Raw genomic sequence first — 25,342 nt, forward strand, 5'->3', positions numbered from 1 at the left:
CCCCCTCTCAATCAACTGTGATCGGTTTCTCTAGGCTGCCTACAGAAAAGAGGGAGACACATTATAACCATGGTTTAAAAGTACAGGACTCCTTATTAGAAGCCAAGAACGTGCTATCCTTTTTAGAACAGTTCCACCTTTAGAAACTCCCTTAGAACAAACTGTGTACATAAACTCAGGGTTGTTGCTTCGTGGTCTAAATGAGGGTTGGCTTACTTCTAGCTGTCGAGTGTACTACCTCTGTCTGGGAAAATGCATGTTTTCAGGATCCTAAGGTTTCAGACATTACAAAGGCAGAGAACATCTCATCTCCATGGATATAGCTGTTTATATTGTGTGTGGATATTAGGGGCAATTTGGGTGACATATATGAGAAGCACATGAATGCCAGAGTGACTATACTCATAAGGCGGCTTGATACAACCAAGCGCAAGTTAAGAGAGTGGAAAAACGCGGAGCAGGAAACATTTCTACGCATTTAATGTGGAATTCCGGTCTTTTGGCAGGAGGCTCTCGTTATAAATTGTCTTTAAGCAAATGTTTATACATGTGACTGCTTTACCTATTAATACAGTTTTTGTCATATCGTTTGTCAGGGGGAGATGACACAGTTGGCCTCATCACGGAGAACTATCAGAGGCAATTTGGAAGAATACCGCAGGTTTCCCAGACTAACCCATCGCGTAGCAAAGCCCAACAGCTCCCTAATACCCGTGGATTGGTCTCAGATGAGCTTAGTTAGGCAAAGACAAATTTAGCCCAAAATAATTGCCTTATTTCGGTTGATAAAAGACGAATCTTATACTTGGATGATGATCTGATAATATAATAAAAATCCCGGTTCCACAACCGACTCCGGTGTGGATCATAAAAAAAGTGAGGGCCAATACACTGTTATTAATCCCCGAACAAATTTAAAGTAAATATTCCTCCCCTGTGACAATCTCCCAGATGTCGTTCTCTAGACGAATAGACGGGATGTTGAGTAGACAAAAACATGTTGTAAATTTAATCAGCAGTAAAGACATCACATGTATAATACATTGTGACGCTAATATAAGATAATTGATTACATATTTAAAATAACCATAGATTGTAGAATGTCCTCTTCCATCCATCCACACACAGAGAAGCACAACGGATATTCGCACCATGAGAAGCGGTCAAACCACCTGTATCTTATTCTGCGTTGCGGTTTACCGACTTCAAGCTAGCAATAGTCTGTGAAGAACCTAAGGAATCACCTTATCCAACGCCCCACATGAGCAGAAATATTATGCGAGCATCTTCTGCAAGCTCTTAACGAAGTGAAGCTGGTACTCACACAGGGAGAGAGACCTCACATCCAAAATTAAGGCCTCTAATAGTGCTACAGCACCACAAATATTTAAACCCAGCAGTACGCATGTGATGGTAGGAGCATGTGTGTTGTCATTCCAGATTTCCGTCAAAACACGTTCCTACCTAGTGGCGAGAACCTTAGGGATCCTGATAGGAGAATTCATGAACAGTATTGGAATGAATATGTTCCACCGAGAGCACTGAAATTAGCTATGCACTCAATCGACATGGCTAAGAATATCTAAGCATAATAACCGGCGATCTAAGAGCCCATACCAAGGGGCACATAATACCTTCCGCATAGCTCTTTCAGGCGTCTTTAAGCTTGACGTTCGTTGTTAATTTCTAAATATAGGTCGTCACACATTGTTGTTCCTTTATATATAGCGAAGATGACTTATGCTGTCTTGCTAGTCATAAACATCACTAGACTCATCTTTAAGATATTACACCAGCGCTCATGTTAGTTTCAGTACCAGATGTTGTCTCCTCTCTTTTCTCTGTCAGCACCTAGAGGAAACAACCAGATCACAACGTGATTGAGAAGGGGGCGTTCCAGGAGCCTTCAAACAGGCTAGAGAGACTGGTAAGTATCCCTAGACTGACGCACCATCCTACCCACAGCTCACTGCAGCTAGACTGTCACACTCGTGAAACTTTCACCCCTAATTCACGCTGTGTGTTTGTATTTTAGCCTGTTTTCTGTGTCCGTGCCATAACGATGTGCTCGAAGCTTTCTGTCTTCTTTCTGGTCCAGCTAGTGAGGGCAGGGAAGAGCCTGCATGCTTCCCCGGTGTGCAGCGTTCCAAATGTCCGGATCAAACTCCCCAAACCCGATGAGTGTCCAAATAACCCTATTCCTTTGTGTATCATCGTATGTTGCCATATATTGCACTCTCAGAAGCACTCGTATAATAGACCGATGCAGAATAGTGTAGTAAGTAGCCTTGCCGAGATGTATGAACATTATTATACTGATGATCCTAACGACCGTAAAAGTTCACATGCGGGTCTGACTCGCTCACCTGCTCCTTGACACCGAACACGCCGTACTGGCCCTTGTGATTTAACGTCTAGTAAAACGCTTCGCGATCGCCAATATTCTAGCACTCCCAATTTTCTGTCGATCCCATAGAAATACCAACCATTTCCTTGCTTGGTTAAATTCAATGAACCTCGTATCCGGATGAACATTAACACTCTGAGTGAGTTTAAAGAACACGTGACTCACTTATCAGATTAAAGTAACAAAATAACAATACAAGAGCTACATTCAAATCTAGCTTTCTCTAAGCATAATGTCTCACCGTTCTATAGACATCGTTTGCTCTCTAGACCCATAAATTGCCGTACATGCTTACTACCCTCTTGATAGTGCACTAACAATGGTTTGTTTCGGATAATGGAATAGCTGGCTCACCACAAACTGGTAACTAGAACCAAACCACTACCTAATAGCCAAAGACCTGGCATTGCGCTCCGCCAAATGTAACGACGGTCCAGAGGAGTTGCTTTTTAAACCGTGACCAATTGAACCTCGATATGAGTGCGTTCAGAAGCGTGGATCTACAGACCGGTGAAATAGCGGGAGTCAAAGAACCACAGACCAAAGTCCTAAAACTCCGCCTTTCTGTCTGACAAGAGCCCTTCGGCGCAATGTTATACCTTCCAGTGTTACTTTCAACACTCACAGCTTTCCGGTGATTATTCTGCCAGACCCATGTCCGAAGCGATATGGCACCTCACCACACCTCTAGAAGAACATCTCGAAGGCGAAATCTCATGTGGCCACCTCGGCTCATATCTCTGGCCTAATCGCGACCTTGGCTGTGGCAATCAGGGGACGGGCGTGGGAGATGTGAGCAAACCAGTGGGTCTACCTGTATAAATCGTTCCTATGTCCGCAGTATAAAAACTCAAAAATTTGCTCTATCCTAATACTATCCATGTTCATGTGTGCCTAAGTGACGGAGAAGGAAAAAGCCAACTGTGTGACTTGGCCTTACCAGAACTCCGCAAGTTACCCGTTGAAATGGCTCTGAAGAAAGAACTTAAATGGATCGCTGGTTTGTAAATGTGATTATGTCCTGATCAAATCGTGGAAGGAGCGGACGAAGTGGCACAAACAGTACAAGAAACCTGCGCAAGCTTTATGCCCCTGGCTGCTGACAGAACGGGCGGTAGTGCCGCGGTAGAAGAGAATGTAACGTACAGAGAGCCACCACTGGAAACGGATAGGAAATCGGATAAGGAAGCAAGAAAAAGGCCAGTAATGAAAGGAAAGAAACGAAAATCCTACTGCCAGTCAAGTATTGAGTAATCGTCTCTCGAGAGAGAAAATGGACGATGTCAGGAAGAAAGAGTAAACTAATGGGGCTGAGAGGAGTTACCTTTGCTGAAATGAGACTAAGGACTCAGTGGAAGATAAGTAATCAAAACAGATCTGATTGACTTGATTAGGATCAAAAGTCAGTAACTGTCAAGTGCGTACCAAATCAAATTGTATTGTAAGTAATAGGAGTAAAATTGAACCAGGCTTAGACAACGTGATGTGACAGTTGATCCGCTCCCTAATGTCATGTGTTCAATCATTGAGTTCAGGGTCATGATTGAGGCCTTGCTTTGAACTCGAATTATATTTGTGGCGTTAACAGCGTGGAAAGTAGATTGCGAGCTGGCTAAGAGAAGTGTTAGGTAAAGCCTTTAGTCTCTTCCATCCGGGCTGTGCAGCGCCAGGGATGGATGGAGAACAGAGGGGCAGACAGACGAGGAAGTTGATTCAGGCTCTGAGGCCTTCCTTCATGAACATCCTGAGACCTCCCCCGTCTTCCTCCACATACCTTCAGCTGTGCCCTGTGCCCCCTGTCCAGAGAAAGCTTGGGTGCCAATGATAAGCGATCTAGGCATCGAGCCGAAACCCATCCCGCCACCCCCCCCCACGAGCAGATAATCACACATCATCATAATCAGGGTCAGTCTATCAGTTCTCTATCCACGCTGGTGAACATTGGATGGTAATGCAGAGGTCCCCTGGCCGCGGCCCAAGCAGCACACTGCTCTGCTCTGTGGAGATGATGGCCGGGCACGGTGGCTGTGAGGTGGTGTGCTGGGTGTCCTCCACGCTATGGAGGATTGTCCCTGAGATGTGGAGAAGAGCACCTTCTCTTCAGTCTCTCTCTGCCTTGTGTGTGTGTGTGTGTGTGTGTGTGTGTGTGTGCTGTCTCTTATACACATCTAGATGTGTATAAGAGACAGCTTAAGGTCTCTCTAGCTGTTTGAGGTCCTGGAACGCCCCCCTCTCAATCACTGTGATCTGGTTGTCCTCTAGGTGCCTGACAGAAAAGAGGGAGACAACATTATAAACCATGGGTTAAAAGCTACAGGACTCCTTTTAGAAGCAAGACCGTGTACTCCTTTTAGAAACAACACTGTGTCCTCCTTTTAGAAACAAGACCGTGTACTATAACTACAGGGTTTTGCTTCGAGGTCTAAATGGGTATTCCTTACTTTAGCCTGTCGAGTGTCTACCCTCTGCTCTGGGAACATCATGTCATGTTTCAGGATCCCTAAGGTTTTCCAGATGCCTTACAAAGGCAGAACATCTCCATCTCCATGGATATGCTGTTTATATTTGTGTCTGTGGATATTAGGGCCAATTTGGAGTGACATATATGAGAAGCACATGAATCGCAGAGTGACTGATACTCATGGCGGCTTGATACAACCAAGGCCATAAGTAGAAAGTGGAAACGCGAGACAGAAAACATTCTACGCTTCTCATGTGGAATTCCGGTCTTTTGGCAGGAGGCTCTCGGTTATAAATTGTCTTTTAAGCAAATGTTTATACATGTGACTGCTTTACTGCTATTAATACATGTTTTTGTCATATCCGTTTGTCAGGGGGAGATGACACAGTTGGCCTCATCACGGAGAACTATTCAGAGGCAATTTGTGAAGAATACCGCAGGTTTCCAGACTAACCCATCGGCGTAGCCAAAAGCCAACAGCTCTAATACCCGTGGATTGGTCTCAGATGGAGCTAGTTAGGCAAAGACCAAAATGTTTAGCCCCAAAATAATTGCCTTATTCGGTTGATAAAAGACGAATCTTATACCTTGGATGATGATCTGATATATAAATCCGGTTCCCACAAACGAGGGATCAAAAAGATCATTTATCGACATTTAAGTAAATATTCTCTGAACCCACCAGATGGGGTTCAGATGGGGTTGTGTGTATCGTGTAGTAGAATAGTATTGTTTTCATATAGTTTATGTCTTCCATTATCCATATGGGACATAGGCCAGCACCTACACTATCGTGAGGGGCAAGCCAGCAGTGAAAAAGACACCATCAACAGGACCTACAGTAATGTGCTTATCAGCCCAAAACGAAGGGACCAAGGGAAACCCTTAAATATATGTGTGCGGGTGTGTGTGTGTGTACTCAGATGTCGTTCCCAAGACCTCTACATCCACATGGTTTGGAGTCGGGAAATGTCACTGGGCTGACTGCTGTTAATCATGAACCACATAAAAACAGGCAGCAGACCTGGCTTATTACCACTCCTTGGGCGCTTTCGTTCGCCGGTTATTTTTGTCTCCACGCCATCCTTTTGCAGGCCCTTGTCCAGGAGGTAAACAGCACCAAGACGTCGTTAGATTCCAGTCGTTAGCTCAGCACGCGGTCGCACGTGCTCAAGCTCTCTCTTCGGCAGAGAGGGGAGGAAGGAGCCCGGTCGAGTCAATCGGTGCAACTCCAAACCGATGAGTGTCAAATACTTTCCTTTGTGTATCATCGTTGTGATAGCCGGGAGAGGAGTTATACTGCGGTTGGATTTTACTGCATGTCATTAGCCAGGTAAAAACGTACGAACGCTATGCTTTTTAACCTTGTAAACGTTGTGCAATTATGACATTTTGCTTCCATGATTACACATTTCCATTTGCTTGGTTATTTCCAATGACTCGTAATCGTGGGATTTTAGACAGCTACTTATAGATTAAACATAAACATAGTAAATTCAAAATGACTTACTTAATCACTATGACCTGTTTCTTTCCTAATGACTGTAACCAATGTTTCTCCCTTAATGACACAAATGCATTAAACAAAGCAACCTGGGCAGGTCCAAATTTAGGTAGGATTTTTAAACCTTGAGACAATTGAGACATGGATTGAGCGTCATTCAGACGGTGAATGGGCAAGACAAAATATTTAAGTGCCTTTGAACTGGGCATGTTAATAGGTTTTTCACCCTCAACAGTTTCCCGTGTGTAACAAGAATGGTCCACCACCTAAAGGACATCCAGCCAACTTGACACAACTGTTGGATGCATTGGAGTCAACATTGGCGAGGGGGGGGGGTGCATGCAAACTCAGTGTATATCAACGTTAATATCAAATTTGGTCTTATTATCATGCTTATGTGTGAATGACGGAGGAAAATTGCTTTTACAGAACTCGCAGGTTTCTTTATTGCCAGAAAAGTCAACTTTAGTGATCCTGGTGATGTTATTCCTGTTCCAAATCCCCTGGAGAGAAAGAAGAGAGTAGAGACGAGAGAGAGAGAGAGAGAGGAGGAAGGCCGAAGAGAGAGAGGGAGAGGAGGAGAGGAGGAGAGGGAGGAAGGAGGGAGGGAGGAGGGGGGGAGAAGGGGAGGAGGAAGGGGAGAGAGAGAGCAGAGAGAGAGAGAGAGGAGAGGAAAGAGAGAGAGAGAACAGAGAGAGAGACAGAGAGAGAGACCACAGAGAGGAAAGAGAGAGAGAAGAGGAGGGAAGAGAGAGAGAGAGAGAGAGAGAAGAGAGGAGAGAGAGAGAGAGAGGAGAGGAGAGAGAGGAGGAGAGAGAAGGAGAGAGAGAGAAGAGAGAGAGAGGAGAGAGAGAGAGAGAGAGAAGAGAGGAGAGAGAGAGAGAGAGAGAGAAGAAGAGAGAGCAGAGAAGGAAGAGAGAGAGAGGTTAGAACGATATCACACATCATCATAATCAGGGTCAGTCTATCAGTTCTCTATCCACGCTGGTGAACATTGGATGGTAATGCAGAGGTCCCGTGGCCGCGGCCAAGCAGCACACTGCTCTGCTCTGTGGAGATGATGGCCGGGCACGGTGGCTGTGAGGTGGTGTGCTGGGTGTCCTCCACGCTATGGAGGATTGTCCCTGAGATGTGGAGAAGAGCACCTTCTCTTCATGTCTCTCTCTGCCTGGTGTGTTGGTGGTGTGTGTGTGTGTGTGTGTGTGTGTGTGTGTGTGTGTGTGTGTGTGCGTGGTGTGTGTAGCGTGGCGTGCTGTGGGTGCGTGCGTGCGTGTACCGTGCGTGCGTGCAGTGCCGTGGCATGTTTGCCTCACTTCCGGAAATCCCACATTACCATTTGCGTGGGGATCATAGACCTGCCCGTAACTATGTCAGTGTGTATTGTATACAGTCCATACTGACAGCATGAATGTAGGACAAGACTGGAGAATGACAAAGGCCTTGAACAAATATACATTGATGTCACTTCTGATTTGATACATTTTTCTCTCTGGAGCCAAAAGCTTATCTTGCTTGCAGACTGTTACTCTGATTTAACTACTTCTCAGAATGTACGCCACAAAGGAAGAATTAGGGAAGAAAAAACACACATTAAATACACACACAGCCTCRCACACACTCTTGCATGAGCACACGTAAGCACACACAGACACACAGACACACACACACTCTCACACGCACACACTAGGGTTGGAAATGGCCAGGAACCTCACAATACGATATTATCACAATACTTAGATGCCGATACGATATGTGCTGCGATTCTCACGATTCTCACGATTCTATATGTATTGCGAATTCATACTGCGATTTTATTGTGATTTGATGTTCCAAACATATTGCTCACTATATGTCTTCTACAGAGAGACAAGAGAGAGCGTGAGGAAATTCGTTTTATATGTTGGCTCACTACTTAAAAAGAAGATGGAGAATAAGCTATACGATTAAAAAGTGTTTTGCCGCAGGTACACCTGACTAGCGCTAGGTAACGCTACCTACAATACTATTTAAAACATTTTCCAAATCAACATTTGGAGTCAAATATCGATATAATATTTTCCAAAAAGAATATTGCGATATGTAACTGTATCGATCTTCTTCCMCATCGCTAACACGCACACRCGCGCGCGCGTGCGCACACACACACACACACACACGGTTCTCCTGACGTGGGGCTCAGTGTATGTTTCTCATAATATACATAAACATTTATAAATCTGATTTAAAGGCATATTGGATTTCAAAAGGCTTCCCCAGCTCTGCACATAAAGAGCTCTAATGGGAGCCATATTGTGGCCTTAGAGAGGACAGGGGCCTGACTGCTGGTGAAGTCACCCTCCCATTCCTCACTCTCATCCTCTCTCTGCTCTTCTCTCTCACCCTCTCTCTGCTCTCTTTCTGCTCTTCTCTCTCACCCTCTCTCTGCCCTTCTCTCTCACACTCTCTCTGCTCTTCTCTCTCACCCTCTCGTGCTCTTCTCTCTCACACTCTCTCTGCTCTTCTCTCTCACACTCTCTCTGCTCTTCTCTCTCACCCTCTCTCTGCTCTCCTCTCTCACCCCCTGCTCTTCTCTCTGCTCTTCACTCTCCCCCTCTCTGCTCTCTCTCACTCTTTCTCACCCTCTCTCTGTTCCATCTCTCACTCTCGCTGCTTTTTCTATTGCCCTCCTGTCCCTTACTCTCACCCTTTCAACTTCTCACTCTGACCTTCAACTCTCTGTCCCTCACTCACCCTCTCTCTCTCTCTCTCTCTCCCTGCCTCTCAGTCCCACACAACACTATCTCGCTCCCCTTCTCTAACCCAGCTTTCTTCCTCCCTCGCTCTACAATCTCTCCTCTCTTATCTCTATCCTTCACTGTTCCCAGTAACTGTTACAGTGTGGAAAACATGCTTCACCAGGGAATATAATCAGGCATCGCTACTCAAAGAAGTCAATTAAACCAGCTTTTAGAACGCTCCTTTAAGTGATCAGGTAGGGGTCAGCAATCGACAAGCGGCTTTTGTGCACCCTGCTGCCCATTGTATGTTTTCATTTGTGTGAGGGATAAGGTGGCAATCCAAACAGCAGGTGTTCAGGGCCTCACAATGCCAACCCCCAGGCCACCCCACCCACTCAAGGCCTTTAAACCACTGAACCAACTCGTCTGGCACAGAAGCTGACAGAGTGTTTTACTTTACCTCGGGCGAAATCACTTACAAGACCGCTTTATTGATACATCGACCGACCGGACAAGAAAATCCATTTATTTTGGCCCAGGAACATTATGTTGCACAAATGACATACCGGGTGACACGTAACGAAAAGCCCCCCAAAGCCCCTTCAAATCCATGGGAGAAAACATATAAATGATCTCTCTTTTCTCCATCTAACATTTTGCTTCACAATGTGTTTCCTCCTGTAATCTCCTGTTATTTTCCTTGAAGCCGAAGTCGTCTGGTCTTCCACAGCAGATAGGTATGCTCCATTTCCTTCTCAAAGCCTCTAAACCATGTTTGGAATCTTAATTGAGTTACTCCTCTAGTGCTCAGAACTACACTATATATACAAAAGTATGTGGACACCCCTTCAAATTAGTGGATTCGGCTGTTTCAGCCCGACCCGTTGCTGAAAGGTGTATAAAATTGAGCACACAGACATGCAATCTCCATAGACACTGGCAGTAGAATGGCCTTACTGAAGAGCTCAGTGACTTTCAACGTAGCATCGTCATACAGTAGGATGTCACCTTTCCAACAAGTCAGTTCGTCAAATTTCTGCCCTGCTAGAGCTGTAAGTGCTGTTATTGTGAAGTGGAAACCTCTAGGAGCAACAACGGCTCAGCCATGAAGTGGTAGGCCACACAAGCTCACAGAACTAAATCGCTGAGTGTTGAAATGCATAGCGCTGGGGTGGGCAGTCCTCGGGGGCCTGATTGGTGTCACACTTTTTCTCCATCCCTAACAAACACAGCTGATTAATCAAATTGCATTCTAAACTGAAGATCATGATTAGGCGATTATTGGAGTCAGGTGTGTTAGCTGGGGCTGGGGCAAAACTGTGACACCAATCAGGCCCTCGAGGACTGGAATTGCCCACTCCTGCTAGTGGGTAAAAATAATCTGTCCTTGGTTGCAACACTAACTACTGAGTTCAAAACTGCCTCTGGAAGCAACGTCAGCACAAGAACTGTTAAGTCGGGAGCTTTATGAAATGGGTTTCAATGGCCGAGCAGTCGCACACAAGCCTAAGATCACCATGCACAATGCCAAGTGTCGGCTGGAGTGGTGGAAAGCTCGCCGCCATTGGACTCTGGAGCAGTGGAAACGCATTCTCTGGAGTGATGAAACACGCTTCAACATCTGGCTGATTGACAAATCTGGGTTTGGCAGATACCAGGAGAAGGCTACCTGCCCGAGTGCATTGTGTCAACTGTAAAGTTTGGTGGAGGAGGAATAATGGAGCTGTTTTTCGTGGTTCGGGCTAAGCCCCTTAGTTCAAGTGAAAGAAATCTTAACGCTACAGCATACAATGACCCTTTCCTGTTTCAGCATGACAATGCCCCCGGGCACAAAGCGAGGTCCATACACAAATGGTTTGTCGAGATCGGTGTGAAAGAACTTCACTGGCCTGCGTAGAGCCCAGACCTTAACCTATCGAACACCTTTGGGATAAATTGGAACACCGACTGCGAGCCAGGCCTAATTGCCCAATATCAGTGCTCGACCTCACAAATGCTCTTGTGGCTGAATGAAAGCAAGTCCCCGCAGTAATGTTCCAACATCTAGTGGAAAGGTCGTTGTCCTGTTGGAAGGTAAACCTTCACCCCAGTCTGAGGTCCTGAGCTCTCTGGAGCAGGTTTTTCTCAAGAATCTCTCTATACTTTGCTCCGTTCATCTTGCCACCACCATGCTTCACCATAGCAAATCTTCTTTCTCATGGTCTGAGAGTCCTTTAGGTGCCTTTCGGCAAACTCCAAGTGGTCTGTCGTGTGCCTTTTACTGAAGAGTGGCTTCCATTTGGCCACTCTACCATAAAGGCCTGATTGGTGGAGTGCTGCAGAGATGGTTGTCTTTCTGGAAGGTTTTCCCATGTCCACAGAGGAATTTTGGAGCTCACTCAGAGTGGCCATTGGGTTCTTGGTCACCTCCCTGACCAATTCCCTTCTCCCCCGATTGCTCTAGGAAGAGTCTTGGTGGTTCCAAACTTCTTCCATTTAAGAATGATGGAGGTCATAGGGTTTTTGCGGACCTTCAATGCTGTAGACATTTTTTGGTACCCTTCCCCAGATCTGTGCCTCGACATAATCCTGTCTCGGATCTTTATGGACAATTCCTTCGACCTCATGGCTTGGTTTTTTCTCTGACATATATCGTCAACTATGGGATCTTATATAGATAGGTGTGTGCCTTTCCAAATCATGTCCAATCAATATAATCTACCACAGGATGGCTCTAATCAAGTTGTAGAAACATCACAAGGAYGATCAATGGAAACAGGATGCACCTGAGCTCAATTTTGAGTCTCTTGCAAACGGTTTGAATACTTATGTAAATAAGGTATTTTTGTTTTTGCTTTTTTATACATTTGCAAAAAAATATAAAAACCTGTTTTTGCTTCGTCATTATGTGGTATTGTGTGTAGATTGACAAGAAAAAAATATGTATTTAAAACATTTTTGAATAAGGCTGTAACGTAACAAAATGTGGAAAAAGTGAAGGGGTCTGAATACTTTCCGAATGCAATGTGTGTACGTATGTAAGCTGCCATTTCATTTGGTAGAACATTATAATGTCTTTCATTTACATTGTATTAGGACGAATGTGGACAGAACTGATGAGAACATTCTTTCCTCGAGCACTTACATGACCATATTACACTGAACAAGTAATTGGAGATCTGCAATTAACATAGCAGACATGTTAAAGTTATCATGTTCTCATTGGAATGTTAACTGAATTATGTAACTACACAGATCTGCACAGGCCATTGAATGATGGCTACCATCACAAATATTTCCAGATCATACACAAACTACAAGACATTTGAGACTTTACTGCAGCTGATGCAATGATTTTCTAAGGCTCTTATCGGGATATTGGTGGTTTCCAGGGTGGAACGTGGCCCATTGCTCCCTCCTTCCCTCCCTACCGCAGTCCTCCCTTTTTTTCCAGCACATTCAAGCTCTTCCCTCTTCCCAGTCCTGTGTGTTTTCCTGTTGGAAAGCCACTTCATTTCCACTTGTGACAGATCAAATAGGGAGGTTTGTAACCCAATCACGAGTCTGAGGAATCAAATATTCTCTTTCTGCCTTTCTTTCATCTCCTCCACAAGGGTCTGGATGCAACACATACAGTGCCTTGCAAAATAATTCACCCCCTTGCCGTTTTTCCTATTTTATTGTATTACAACCTGTAATTTAAATTGATTTTTATTTGGATTTCAGGAAATGGGCATACACAAAATAGTCAAAATTGGTGAAGTGAAATGAAAAAAAGTACTTGTTTCAAAAAAATTAAAAAAAAATGTTCAACTGAAAAGTGGTGGGTGCATATGTATTCACCCCCTTTGCTATGAAGCCCCTAAATAAGATCTGGTGCAACCAATTACCATCAGAAGTCACATAATTAGTTAAAAACAGTCCACATGTGTGCAATCTAAGTGTCACATGATCTGTCACATGCTCTCAGTATATATACACCTGTTCTGAAAGGCCCCAGAGTCTGCAACACCACTAAGCAAGGAGCACCACCAAGCAAGCGGCACTATGAAGACCAAGGAGCTCTCCAAACAGGTCAGGGACCAAGTTGTGGAGAAGTACAGATCAGGGTTGGGTTACAATAAAATATCAGAAACCTTTGAACATCCCACGGAGCACCATTCAATCCATTATTAAAAAATGAAAAGAATATGGCACCACAACAAACCTGACAAGAGAGGACCGCCCACCAAAACTCACGGACCAGGCAAGGAGGGCATTAATCAGAGAGGAAACAAAGAGACCAAAGATAACCCTGAAGGAGCTGCAAAGCTCYACAGTGGAGATTGGAGTATCTGTCCATAGGACCACTTTAAGCCGTACACTCCACAGAACTGGGCTTTATGGAAGAGAGGCCAGAAAAAAGCCATTGCTTAAAGACAAAAATAAGCAAACACGTTTGGTGTTTGCCAAAAGACATGTGGGAGACTCCCCAAACATATGGAAGAAGGTTCTCTGGTCAGATGAGACTAAAATTTAGCTTTTTGGCCATCAAGGAAAACACTATGTCTGGCGCAAATCCAACACCTCTCATCACCCCGAGATGTGGTGGTCGTAGCATCATGCTGTGGGGATGTTTTTCATCAGCAGGGACTGGGAAACTGGTCAGAATTGAAGGAATGATGGATGACGCTAAATACAGGGAAATTTGAGGGAAACCTGTTTCAGTCTTCCAGAGATTTAAGACTGGGACGGAGGTTCACCTTCCAGCAGGACAATGACCCTAAGCATATGAATAAAGCAGTGGTTTAAGGGGAAACATTTAAATATTTTGGGATGGCCTAGTCAAAGCCCAGACCTCAATCCAATTGAGAATCTGTGGTATGACTTAAAGATTGCTGTACACCAGCGGAACCCATCCAACTTGAAGGAGCTGTAGCAGTTATGCCTTGAAGAATGGGCAAAAAACCCAGTGTCTAGATGTGCCAAGCTTATAGAGACATACCCCAAGAAACTTGTAGCTGTAATTGCTGCAAAAAGGTGGCTCTACAAAGTATTGACTTTGGGGGGGGGGGGGGGGGGGCTGGTGAATGGTTATGCACGCTCAAGTTTTCTGTTTTTGTCTGTTTATTACATGTTTGTTTCACAATAAAAAAATATTTTGCATCTTCAAAGTGGTAGGCATGTTGTGTAAATCAAATGATACAAACCCCCCAAAAATCAGGTTGTAAGGCAACAAAATAGGAAAAATGCCAAAGGGGGTGAATACTTTCGCAAGCCACTGTACACGCACGCACACACCACTGGACACCAATGTTACTGCATTCCTAGGGCGACAAATCAACCCTGACATCTCTGTGGAGAGTGCCCCTTCAAAACACATTATCATAGACACCTACTTAACATGCAGGGTGACCACATTTAAAATACCCAAATTATGTGACAAAGGGATGATATTTGCGGGACATTCACAGGTCAGTGTAGTCTACAGTACATTCATATTTTTGGGGTGCTGTCCTCTCCAAGTTTAGCTGGAATTTAGACCAAAAGGATTTTACAAATGTGATTGGTTGACGATATTATATTGGCCTACGTGCCAAAATGCGGGACTATTCCACCGGGGCGGCAGGTAGCCTAGTGGTTAGAGCGTTGGACTAGTTGGAAAGGTTGCAAGATCAAATCCCCGAGTTGACAAGGTAAAAATCTGTCGTTCTGCCCCTGAACAAGGCAGTTAACCCAACCGTTCCTAGGCCGTCAATGAAAATAAGAATTTGTTCTTAACTGACTTGCCTAGTTAAATAAAGGTAAAAAATTATCCGGTACATGTGGTCACCCTAATAACATGTGTATAGTTCATGGATCACTTGAGCTTGGCAAACATCTTTAACCTACAGGTAGCTACATGTAATGATAATAATTGCACAACGTCACCATTACTGCAAATAAACAGGACTCTGACCTACTCTCTCAATACATTCAGTAAAGGAGTCACACACGAAAAGACGGGAAAGGAGATATACAGCGAGCTCTAAAAGTATTGGTACTGTAAAAAAWTTATTTTTATTTTGGCTCTGTACTTTAGCACTATGGGTTTAAAATGATACAATGACTATGAGGTTAAAGTCAGCTTTCATTTGAGGATATTGTCATCCATATTGGGTGAACCGTTTAAAAATTACAGGACTTTTTGTACATAGTCTCCCCATTTTAGAATATGTTTCTAAACACTTTTACATTAATGTGGATGCTATCATGATTACGGATAGTACTGAATGAATCGTGAATAATGATGAGCGAGAAAGATGGATGCACAAATATCATAACCCCAAGACACCATTACAATAGGGGATATGTGGGGGTATGAAATTTGTGCTTCTGTAACTTTCTCACTCATCATTATTCACGATTCATTCAGGACTATCCGTAATCATGGTAACATTCAAATGAATGTAGAACTGTTTAGAAATATATTACATTCTTATTTACAATAAAAGTCACTCCAAAATGTCACAATACATTATTTACAATTTCTATTGGGCACAAAATAATCTGAAACACAACCAAAACAAACAACAAATGTATCCAACAAGTTTGTAGAGCCACAAGCTTGATGTAATCATTGCGTGCTAGGAATATGGGACCAAACACTAAACTTTTAATTAACAAGTTAATTTGTCTTAAAATGGGGGGGGACTATGTACAAAATGAGCTGTAATTTCTAAACGGTTCACCCGATATGGATGAAAATACCCTCAAATTAAAGCTGACAGTCTGCACGTTAACCTCGTTGTATCATTTCAAATCCAAAGTGCTGGARTACAGAGCCAAAACAACACCAAAAAAATTTCACACTCCCAATACTTTCGGAGCTCACTGTAACCTAGCTGTCATGCTCACATAGTACTTCCTAATCCTAACATCCTAACATTTCAGACGAAGAACTGCTCTGTATTTACAAAAATAACAGACACCACTTCATCACTGGCCTGACGATGACTCAGCCATGGAATGTTAACGCTATTCGCTCGGTGAACAAAGATGTCTAAGGAAGATGACAGCAACAATCTGTGCCATTTTCCATTGTTTGTGAGGCAGCGTTAGCGGGATAGGTTGCATTTCACTGGGACGTTTGTTTTCTAAATATTTTCTTTAACGCACTGCCTGGATGAGTTCCCAGCTGAAGGACACCCACTTCAGACTATGCACAGCCGACAAAAATGCTTTCTATTTTTTTTTCTCATTGCCACTGTTTACTTTCACAATCGTTTATTTTCAAGGCCTGACAGGCAGGCAGGCAGCTCGATCATCCCAGCATACCTGAGTCAGTGTTTGCAGTTTGTACAGTACATGACTCCTTAGATTACATCTGTACGGCGGACTTCAGAGGTGACAGGGGCACTTTTAACGCTTCTGTGTGAAACTCGATCTGACAGACGCCGGAGCAGCCCGGGGCTTGAGGTGCAGGAGACACACAGCATATGTAAACCAAGGAAGATGGAAGAAGCCAAGGAGGAAGAGAAGAAAGCAGCCAACACACAAACAGGGGGAAAGAACGAGGTGCACTGCCAGAGATTTAAACAAGCGGGGACAGTGATAAAACACACAAATAAATCACAAGATTCTCTCGTGAACACTGTCAAAGTAAGGAGTAAGGCGAGCAGTTTAACCAGACCCCCAGCGCTCCAGTATAGAGCTATGGAGAGGGTTGTTCAAACACCATTAAACAGAAACTTCACATGTCACTGCCTGGACATCCTGCCTCTCTTTGCGAACATTACCCCCAGATCGAGACGCCACATACAGTCACATGCTGATCAACTCACAGCACAGCACAGAGAGCATGCAGTGATTCCTGGCTCCATACATTGTTTACTGGGTTGCTAGCTGCAACGTAGTGTTTGGGGCCCTTGCGCAGCTTACATCACAGTGACAAAGACACCGAAACATGCAGAGAGTTATCCATATTTCTTAGATTGGGATAAACACTGTTTCACATGCAGCTAAGTTTAGCGAGAGCTGAGAATATGAATGATGGTCTGATGGGACAAAGCAAATGGGCTTGATGTGTTGCTTTGGTGACAGAACCCCGACAACAAAAGACGGGCCTTGTTAACCTAAAATGGCCCCAGGCTCACAGACTCTTACAGACGATCAAATCCAGTCTTGCATTAAAGCATGACACACACTTGGATGAGTTATGGACTTCTGTGTCCCTACATTTTGGACTTACCTCTTCAAGGGCATCATTCGTGACTTGGACCACTTTCTCAACAATCTGCAACAGAACGTTTGCTCCTTCTCTCTGCCAGCTCTGGCCTTTTAAGTGCTGGCTGAAATAAAGCATCTCCAAATATTTTCCATGCCGGGTGATTCTTTTATAAGGTGGACGGCTGATATTTCCCAGTAGGCTAACGCTAGCTGAGCCTGCTGGCAGTGCCAGCTGCTGGCTGCCTGGCAACTTCAACTCATTATCAGACAGTTCAACTGGTCAACTAATACCTTAGACACGCCAGTAGGATTGTCAAACGCTTGCCTCCCGACAGTACTCAGCACCCGAACAGAGAGTCTGCAGTCAATCTTTTTTTGTGTTCAAACAGCAAAGACCTTGAAGTCGTCAGCCACTCAGCCTTGTTGAAATACTCCAGACCAGAAGGTGGCAATGCATGTCCGTGTGTGTTGCTTTATGATCTAGTCAATCTTAGCTAGCTAGCTGCATTAATGTCGCTATTGTTGTAGAAAGCTCTTGTTGATACTAGCCAGATGGCCACAGCTAGATAACTTCCAAGCAAGATGACAAAGAAACAGTTTAATTCACTCTCCATAATCGCATACAGCCCATAGATACATGTTTAGCTAGCTTGCTAACGTTACCTAAATTGTTAGCATGATTTGCTAGCTAGCTGTTGTGCTAGTTAGGTAAAGTAAAGAGACAGATAGAACAATGGGCCATATGTTTCACTGGATGTATGAATCTGATGCATCCGGTTGGCATTTCCACTCACCTCCAATTTTATTTTACTGCTTGCCTGAGTTACTTGACGTGGAATAGAGTTCCATATAGTCAAGGCTCTATGTAGTACTGTGTGCCTCCCACGGTCTGTTCTGGACTTGGGCCTGTGAATAGACCTCTGGTGGCATGTCTTGTGGGGTATGCATGGGTGTCTGACAGTGGTGGGAAAAGTACTCAATTGTCATACTTGAGTAAAAGTATAGATACCTTAATAGAAAGTTACAGAGTAAAATACTACTTGAGTAAAAGTCTAAAAGTATTTGGTTCTAAATAAACTTAAGCATCAAAAGTAAAAGTATAAATATTTCAAATTCGTTATATTAAGCAAAGCAGACAGCACCATTTCCTTGTTTTTAAAATTTAGGGATAGCCAGGGGCACACTCCAACACTCAGACATAATTTACAAACGATGCATTTGTGTTTAGAGAGTCCACCAGATCAGAGGCAGTAGGGATGACCAGGTATTCTCTTGATAAGTGCGTGTATAAAAGTACTTTTGGGTGTCAAGGAAAATATAGGGAGTAAAAAGTACATTATTTTCTTTAGGAATGTAGTGAAGTAAAAGTAAAAGTTGTCAAAAATAGAAATAGTAAAGTAAAATACAATATCCCAAAATACGACTTAAGTCGAGGGCCCTCGGAGTGTGATGTCAGGAAAAAAACCTCACACTCAACGTCAACAGAACAAAGGAGATCGACGGGACAGTATTGGAGAAGGTGGAAAGTTTTAAGTTCCTCGGCGTACACATCACGGACAAACTGAAATGATCCACCCACACAGACAGCGTGGTGAAGAAGGCGCAACAGCACCTCTTCAACCTCAGGAGGCTGAAGAAATTTGGATTGTCACCAAAAACACTCACAAACTTTTACAGATGCACAATCGAGTGCATCCTGTCGGGCTGTATCACCGCCTGGTACGGCAACTACTCCGCCCACAACCGTAAGGGACTCCAGAGGGTAGTGAGGTCTGCACAACGCATCACCCAGGGCAAACTACCTGCCCTCCAGGACACCTACACCACCTGATGTCACAGGAAGGCCAAATAGATCATCAAGGACAACAACCACCCGAGCCACTACCTGTTCACCCTGCTATCATCCAGAAGGCAAGGTCAGTACAGGTGCATCAAAGCTGGGACCGAGAGACTGAAAAACAGCTTCTATCTCAAGGCCATCAGACTGTTAAACAGCCATCACTAACATTGAGTGGCTGCTGCCAACATACTGACTCAATCTCTAGCCACTTTAAAAAAAAAAAAATTGGATGTAATAAATGTATCACTAGTCACTTAAACAATGCCACTTTATATAATGTTTACATACCCTACATTACTCATCTCATATGTATATACTCTATTCTATACCATCTACTGCATCTTGCCTATGCCGCACGGCCATCGCTCATCCATATATTTATATGTACATATTCTTATTCATCCCTTTACACTTGTGTGTATAAGGTAGTTGTTGTGAAATTGTTAGATGACTTGTTAGATATTACTGCACGGTCGGAACTAGAATCACAAGCATTTCGCATTAACATCTGCTAACCATTTGTATGTGACAAATACAATTTGATTTGATTTGATTTAAGTAGTACTTTAAAGTATTTTTACTTAAATACTTTATGCCACTGGTGTCTGAGGGGGGTGCTAGCAATTTAAACAGAAAGCTTGGTGCATTAAACATGCTAATAATTCTCAGAAATACAAGTAGTGATGAAGTCAATCTCTCCTCTACTTTGAGCCAGGAGAGATTGACATATTATTAATGTTAGCTCTCCGTGTACATTTAAGGTCCCTCTTTGTGGCATCTGACCACACGACTGGACAGTAGTCCAGGTGCGACAAAACTAGGGCCTGTAGTACCTGCCTTGTTGATAGCATTGTTAAGAAGGCAGAGCAGAGCTTTATTATGGACAGACCTTCCCCCATCTTAGCTACTGTTGCATCAATATTTTTTGACCATGACAGTTTACAATCCAGGGTTACTCCAAGCAGTTTAGTCCCGTCAACTTGCTCAATTTCCACATTATCCATTACAAGATTTAGTTGAGGTTCAGGGTTTAGGGAATGGTTTGTCCCAAATACAATGCTTATAGTTTTTGAAATATTTAGGAGTAACTTATTCCTTTCCACTCATTCTGAAACTGACTGCAGCTCTTTGTTAAGTGTTGCAGTGATTTCACTTGCTGTGGTAGCTGACGTGTATAGTGTTCTATCTTGGGTTAGTCTTTGGTAAAGACACTGCATTTACTCTGGGCAGCCAGCTACAGACAGCTGCTTCATGGAAACAAATCCATGGTGATTTTATTGTAATGTTACTAGCTACAGTGGCCAAAAAGCTAGCTTGGTAAATCATTTAGTGTTGTGTGCATTGTGCTGCACTTACTAATTTATTCGTTTCACATGAAGTGTGTGCGATTGCCTTGCTCAGTTAGCAAGCTAACGTTAGCWAGCTAACTAACTAACTAACTAATAAGCTAGTGCACATCAAACCTAACAAAAAAAAGTATTCTTCAAGCACGAAACTCCTTAGCTAGATGTAAAATATGTAAAGATTTGCTCCAGAATATTTTATTTATTATGCATCTTTATTGTTTTAGCAAGAACAATTCTGATGAAAAGGGTGGATTACACTGGGAAAAGTGCCTTAATTTTTTCATTTTTGTTGTCACTCCTGTCGGCTCCCCCACGTGGAGGTTCATGCTCTCTGATTGGGTCAAAGTCAAGTTTTCAGCCACTGCCGTGCATTGTGATTCTACAAGTAGAAGCTGCATTTTCGTCTGTACCAGGTCGGTACACAGCAGGTACGTCTTTTGTAATAGCAAAAGAAGGAATGGCCTCCTACGGTGATAAGTACCTATCGGCAGTCCATCGGCACTCAGATTCTCTGTGTGTTTCATGCTTAAGACACCAACTCTAGAAGATTCACTCACTGAACGCATGTCCTATAAAGTCTCACCACAAGACAAACTCAAATTAAGCTTAACTTCGTTCACCACCTAGGCAATGGATTTGGGATGTAGAGGAATCTAGTAACTTTGTAGTGTAGGCTACAAATGGTCTAGGATAATTTCATCCTCCCTTTGAGGTGTTGATTAGCAGTGTAATTGGGATGATGGATAGTTTAAGTGATGGTGACCGCACACACATCGTTCTAAGCTGACAGCCTCCCATTCTCCCACCCTGAGTGGTGGTGGACTGTGGGTGCGGCTGGGCTGTAGTTCATCCATCATGGTCCCAGCACCAGCACCAACAGCTTGATAAGAGCCAGGAGCAGCATACAGTACATACTCATCAAGCACACCAGCAGCCTACACAGTTCCACATTGTTCGCAAAGTGTGAAGTCGGTGGGAAAGCTGAAACTGTGGAAAACTCCACTGTAGAGATGATGGCATTCTTTACAAAAAATATGAATGAGAGAGGTAGGAAGAGAGAAAAAGAGCAAGTGAGAGCGTGTGTGTGTATGTGTGTGTGTTTGCCAAGGAGAATGAGTGAAAAGAAAGAAAGAAAGAAAGAGGTGTGAGTAATAGAGTAATAGCACAATTTCAAAGAATAAAATAGCTGTTAAAAATCATATTAATTTATTTATGTGAAGGAAGCAGTGTTATTGGAGGAAGCAGTATCCCAACAGTGAAGTCATAGTACCCATTGCCCAGCATGGGGCAAGGGCTCAGTCATTAGAGCTAAATCAACACTCCAGGGTGTTCTGGGAAACCAAGCAGGGTGTGAATTGCACCCCAGAGTAGAGGCGCCTGTTCCACCTTGGCCACCATCGTTAAGCCCACACAATCCTTCTGCTCAAACAAGATGCAAATGAGATAGATCTCAAGTGGTCCTGAGTAATGACAGAACAAAATTGATTGGGCTTCTACTTTGGTATTCTATAGGAGCTAGGCTGGCATTCCCCTTTGGAAAGCAGGAATGTTCAACAGACAGGTTTCCTCCTTTTATTACGTTAACACTCAAACATCCTTCCTCAAAACAACTGTGAACAAAATGGGAACACGTCTCATTGCTGCCTCCTATCCGCAACTGCAGTCAAACGTCCCACAGAACTTGACCAGCAACTAAATAAAAAAAATATAAACACTTTTTCCTAAAAGGGGACCCCTCAATCCCACTTAGTATTATAATTTATTTTCTCAGTGTAAAATGTCTTGGGATTGCTCTCTCAAATTCAACAGGTCTTACGGGGTCAACTAGCCTCTGGCTAATGCGAACACTGTTTGCTTTCATACCACTTCCAAGCAAAAAATGATTGTGTTTTGTTGTTTCAGTGCCTCACATGTTTTGTAACCCCCAGGTCCCTAAGCTGCTTAGTTATGCTAGATAATAGGTCCCATCTCCTAGAATCACCAGAGGTGGAAAGACAGCATTTTCAGGGATTTCGAGATCCACTTCTCCATAGGGTTGCTATTTCATGCTGTCCTCGGGTTAATTTGGCTGAGGCTGACTAGACAGGAAAGAAAGCAAAGGCTTCAGGGTAGGGAACGTTATAGCCACAGATCAGACCTGAACTGCTGGCACTCCCTAAAAGTGGCATTGCACATGACACACTTCATAAAATGACAAACCTAGGCACATATTTTTATTTTGACAATATTATAGGTGACTCACTCCTTTGTTGCACAAGATGCTTTGATTCCTGAGTGAAGCTGTTAATCTTACTTTCTACCCTGTTATAATCAAGTAATAAGGGTTTATTATCAACAACTGATATGAGATATTTCCCTTTCCTATTTAAATATGAGGTAAAAGTATTCATCCACATATTTCACTGGTTTATTTTGTGTTATAGAGGTATGGGTGTTTGAGGGGATAAGGGCACCTCATTATCTCCAGTATGTCCTTGAATTCCTTCAGTCTTCATTAAGCCACGTCTGGTCTAATTGGTCCCCAGTGTTACTAACTTTGACATATCGCCTACCTGTGCCTGGTTACTCATACAGGTTCCATACAGGCTCTGTTGAAATAAATAAAACGAAATGTACACACTGGCAACCGCCCTAATTAACAACATTCAGTGTTGTCTCTATTTTAAGATTGACATTACAAAACGATCATATACTCATCTAAAGATTAGCTAAATATTTAAATCCGAAGACTAGTCAACATTTTGAGTGAAATCGATGTCTCGCGCTCTCAAGATCATACAGCTTCAGCCGACCCCGGCACGCAGGCAAGGCAGGTGCCAGATGTGGCGCATCTTCATAGCTGTATCTATCACTGTTTGAAACCACAATCAACAGGCTCTGCATCTGACTACATTAACCACTCATACATTAACCACTCACTCATAATCACCTAGGCTCTGAAAATAGAAATGGACACAAGAGCAGTGGAATGATGAAAGCTTTTCGGGTTACTTACAAACGCTCCGCGTTCCTAGGTATTCCTTTAGGCACGGTCCTGAAGCCTTGACCCTGGCAATCCACATGAGATCCAGAGCAACTGCATTTGTGAGGACATCCATTCACCGCGGCAGAGCACAGCAATCCGCACATCAGAACCCATATCCCCCAGTGATACGCCGTCCACTTCTCCTGCACAGTCGGTAGCATGGTATCCACCGTGGCAAACAAAAACAACAGTCTTTAAAACTAAAAAAATAAACACTGAATTAAAAAATATATAAAAGGAGGAATCCCCAAAAAGTAGATTCAACTTTCGTATTACAGGCAATAATAACTAGTTGCAGTTCAGTTAAAGGCTAAAAGGTCCAGAAGCTAAGAATATGAGTAGATCAAATCAGCTTCTCAAAGTTAAGTAACTTCCCAAAGAAAATCGATGCGGAGTTGGGCTCATTCAAAGTCCCACTCGTGTTCTGCTGTTTCCTCACCATTGATACAAAACTAGAAATATTAGAGAATTAAAAAATCCTTTCTAATCCAATTTCAAGACACTCTTCACCCGGATTCGTGTGTAATTTGACCTAAACAAATCTTAATCGGAACGTCTCCAAATTCTCAATTAAAAAAGTAAAAATGACAAAAAATAAGTACATAAAGTAACGTTTCAGATGTGATAACAATGTCTCAGTTCTTGCGGGAACAGCAGCTAGAAAGTATCACACAGTCCCATTCCAATTGACGCCTTTTTGAAACAAGAACTCGTAATCACAAAACTTCAGCAGAGCGCATGTAGGCTGGAGTCTGCGAGAAAACTCATACCTATTTCCAACCCCCAAATTCTCCACTTCAGATTCCTACTGGTTCGCACTGCGCTGATGTCACTAAAAGCAGAAAACAAGTTATTCGTCTAACTTTGTTTTAATGGCCCTCATCTGCTCTTTACATTCAGTAAGTGAAATAATAAAGAAAAGTACATGGAATTTTGGAATAAGTTACACGCAATGAGTTTGCAATTGATGAGTTACATGGAAAACTTCAAGAAGTTTAGAGTTTAGGCATTAAACACTGATGTGTTTAGAATCAGGCAATTATATTTTCCTCTATTTTACCTAGCGTGGTGATATGATAGCCTAGTGCACAATTATAAATTAGGCTATTTGTGCCCAGAAACTGTGAATCTTGATTGATTGTTTCTAGTGTCAGGGTATTGTTAAAATTGAAGTGGACATGACAATGACAGATGCATTTAGAATGACTGAGTGACAAGGGCAAGGACTCGGCTTAAAAATAGTTGTTTAGTAGGCTATATAATACGTTGAAGGCGGTACACTGCAATAAAACAAAGATTGGTTGCCTATTTTCCCATTTTGCTGACCCATGCTTTAAAAAGTAGTCTGAGCATAAAAACACATTTCTTCAATTACACTTATATCAATAACAATAGGCCTATATCTGAACGAAATTGAAATAGTTGTACAGAGTGGCCAAGCACTCACGTTCAATAGTTACAGTTCAGACTTGAGGCACTCTTATCCAGTCTTCACTGAGCGGTCTGTTTTACTGTCATTTTGCAGTTGCAGTGCCCTCAACTGGTGAGAAATAGACCTATAATTCGATTTGAAACTAACCCTCTTCTCTCATTTGAAGTACTCTGTAAAGTGAATAGTTTCAGACAACATGTAGCTGTCAATCACAATAATAGGCCTACACTTATTGATCTTATTGAACATTTGAAATGCAAATTTTGCATTGGTGGTTAAAGCTGACTCAAATGTTGTATTAACTAGGTAATAGCATTTTAATATCACACCAAGTTACAAATTCAGATAAAAAGCAGACCAAAACAGAATATAGGCAGATTTTCCTCAATACCATAGTCTTAAAACGCACCCGAGAACTCTAATGTTAGGCGGATGGGGCCAGCA

At 43.1% G+C, this 25,342-nt stretch overlaps 1 protein-coding gene across 1 annotated transcript in view; it reads right to left on the bottom strand.

Moving 5' to 3' along the window:
- Nucleotides 1–24,200, bottom strand: part of LOC111964769 (slit homolog 3 protein-like) — a 207,182-nt gene extending 182,982 nt beyond the window's left edge. Inside the window, 4 exon segments of the mRNA XM_070444105.1 lie at nucleotides 4,572–4,673; nucleotides 6,800–6,813; nucleotides 6,816–6,875; nucleotides 23,433–24,200. Of these exon segments, the coding sequence (XP_070300206.1) occupies nucleotides 4,572–4,673; nucleotides 6,800–6,813; nucleotides 6,816–6,875; nucleotides 23,433–23,627 (371 nt within the window). The 5' untranslated portion in view covers nucleotides 23,628–24,200.
- Nucleotides 24,201–25,342: the final 1,142 nt, after the last annotated feature.

Source organism: Salvelinus sp. IW2-2015, linkage group LG6.1 (assembly GCF_002910315.2).
Source record: "Salvelinus sp. IW2-2015 linkage group LG6.1, ASM291031v2, whole genome shotgun sequence".
Lineage (NCBI taxonomy): Eukaryota > Metazoa > Chordata > Actinopteri > Salmoniformes > Salmonidae > Salvelinus > Salvelinus sp. IW2-2015.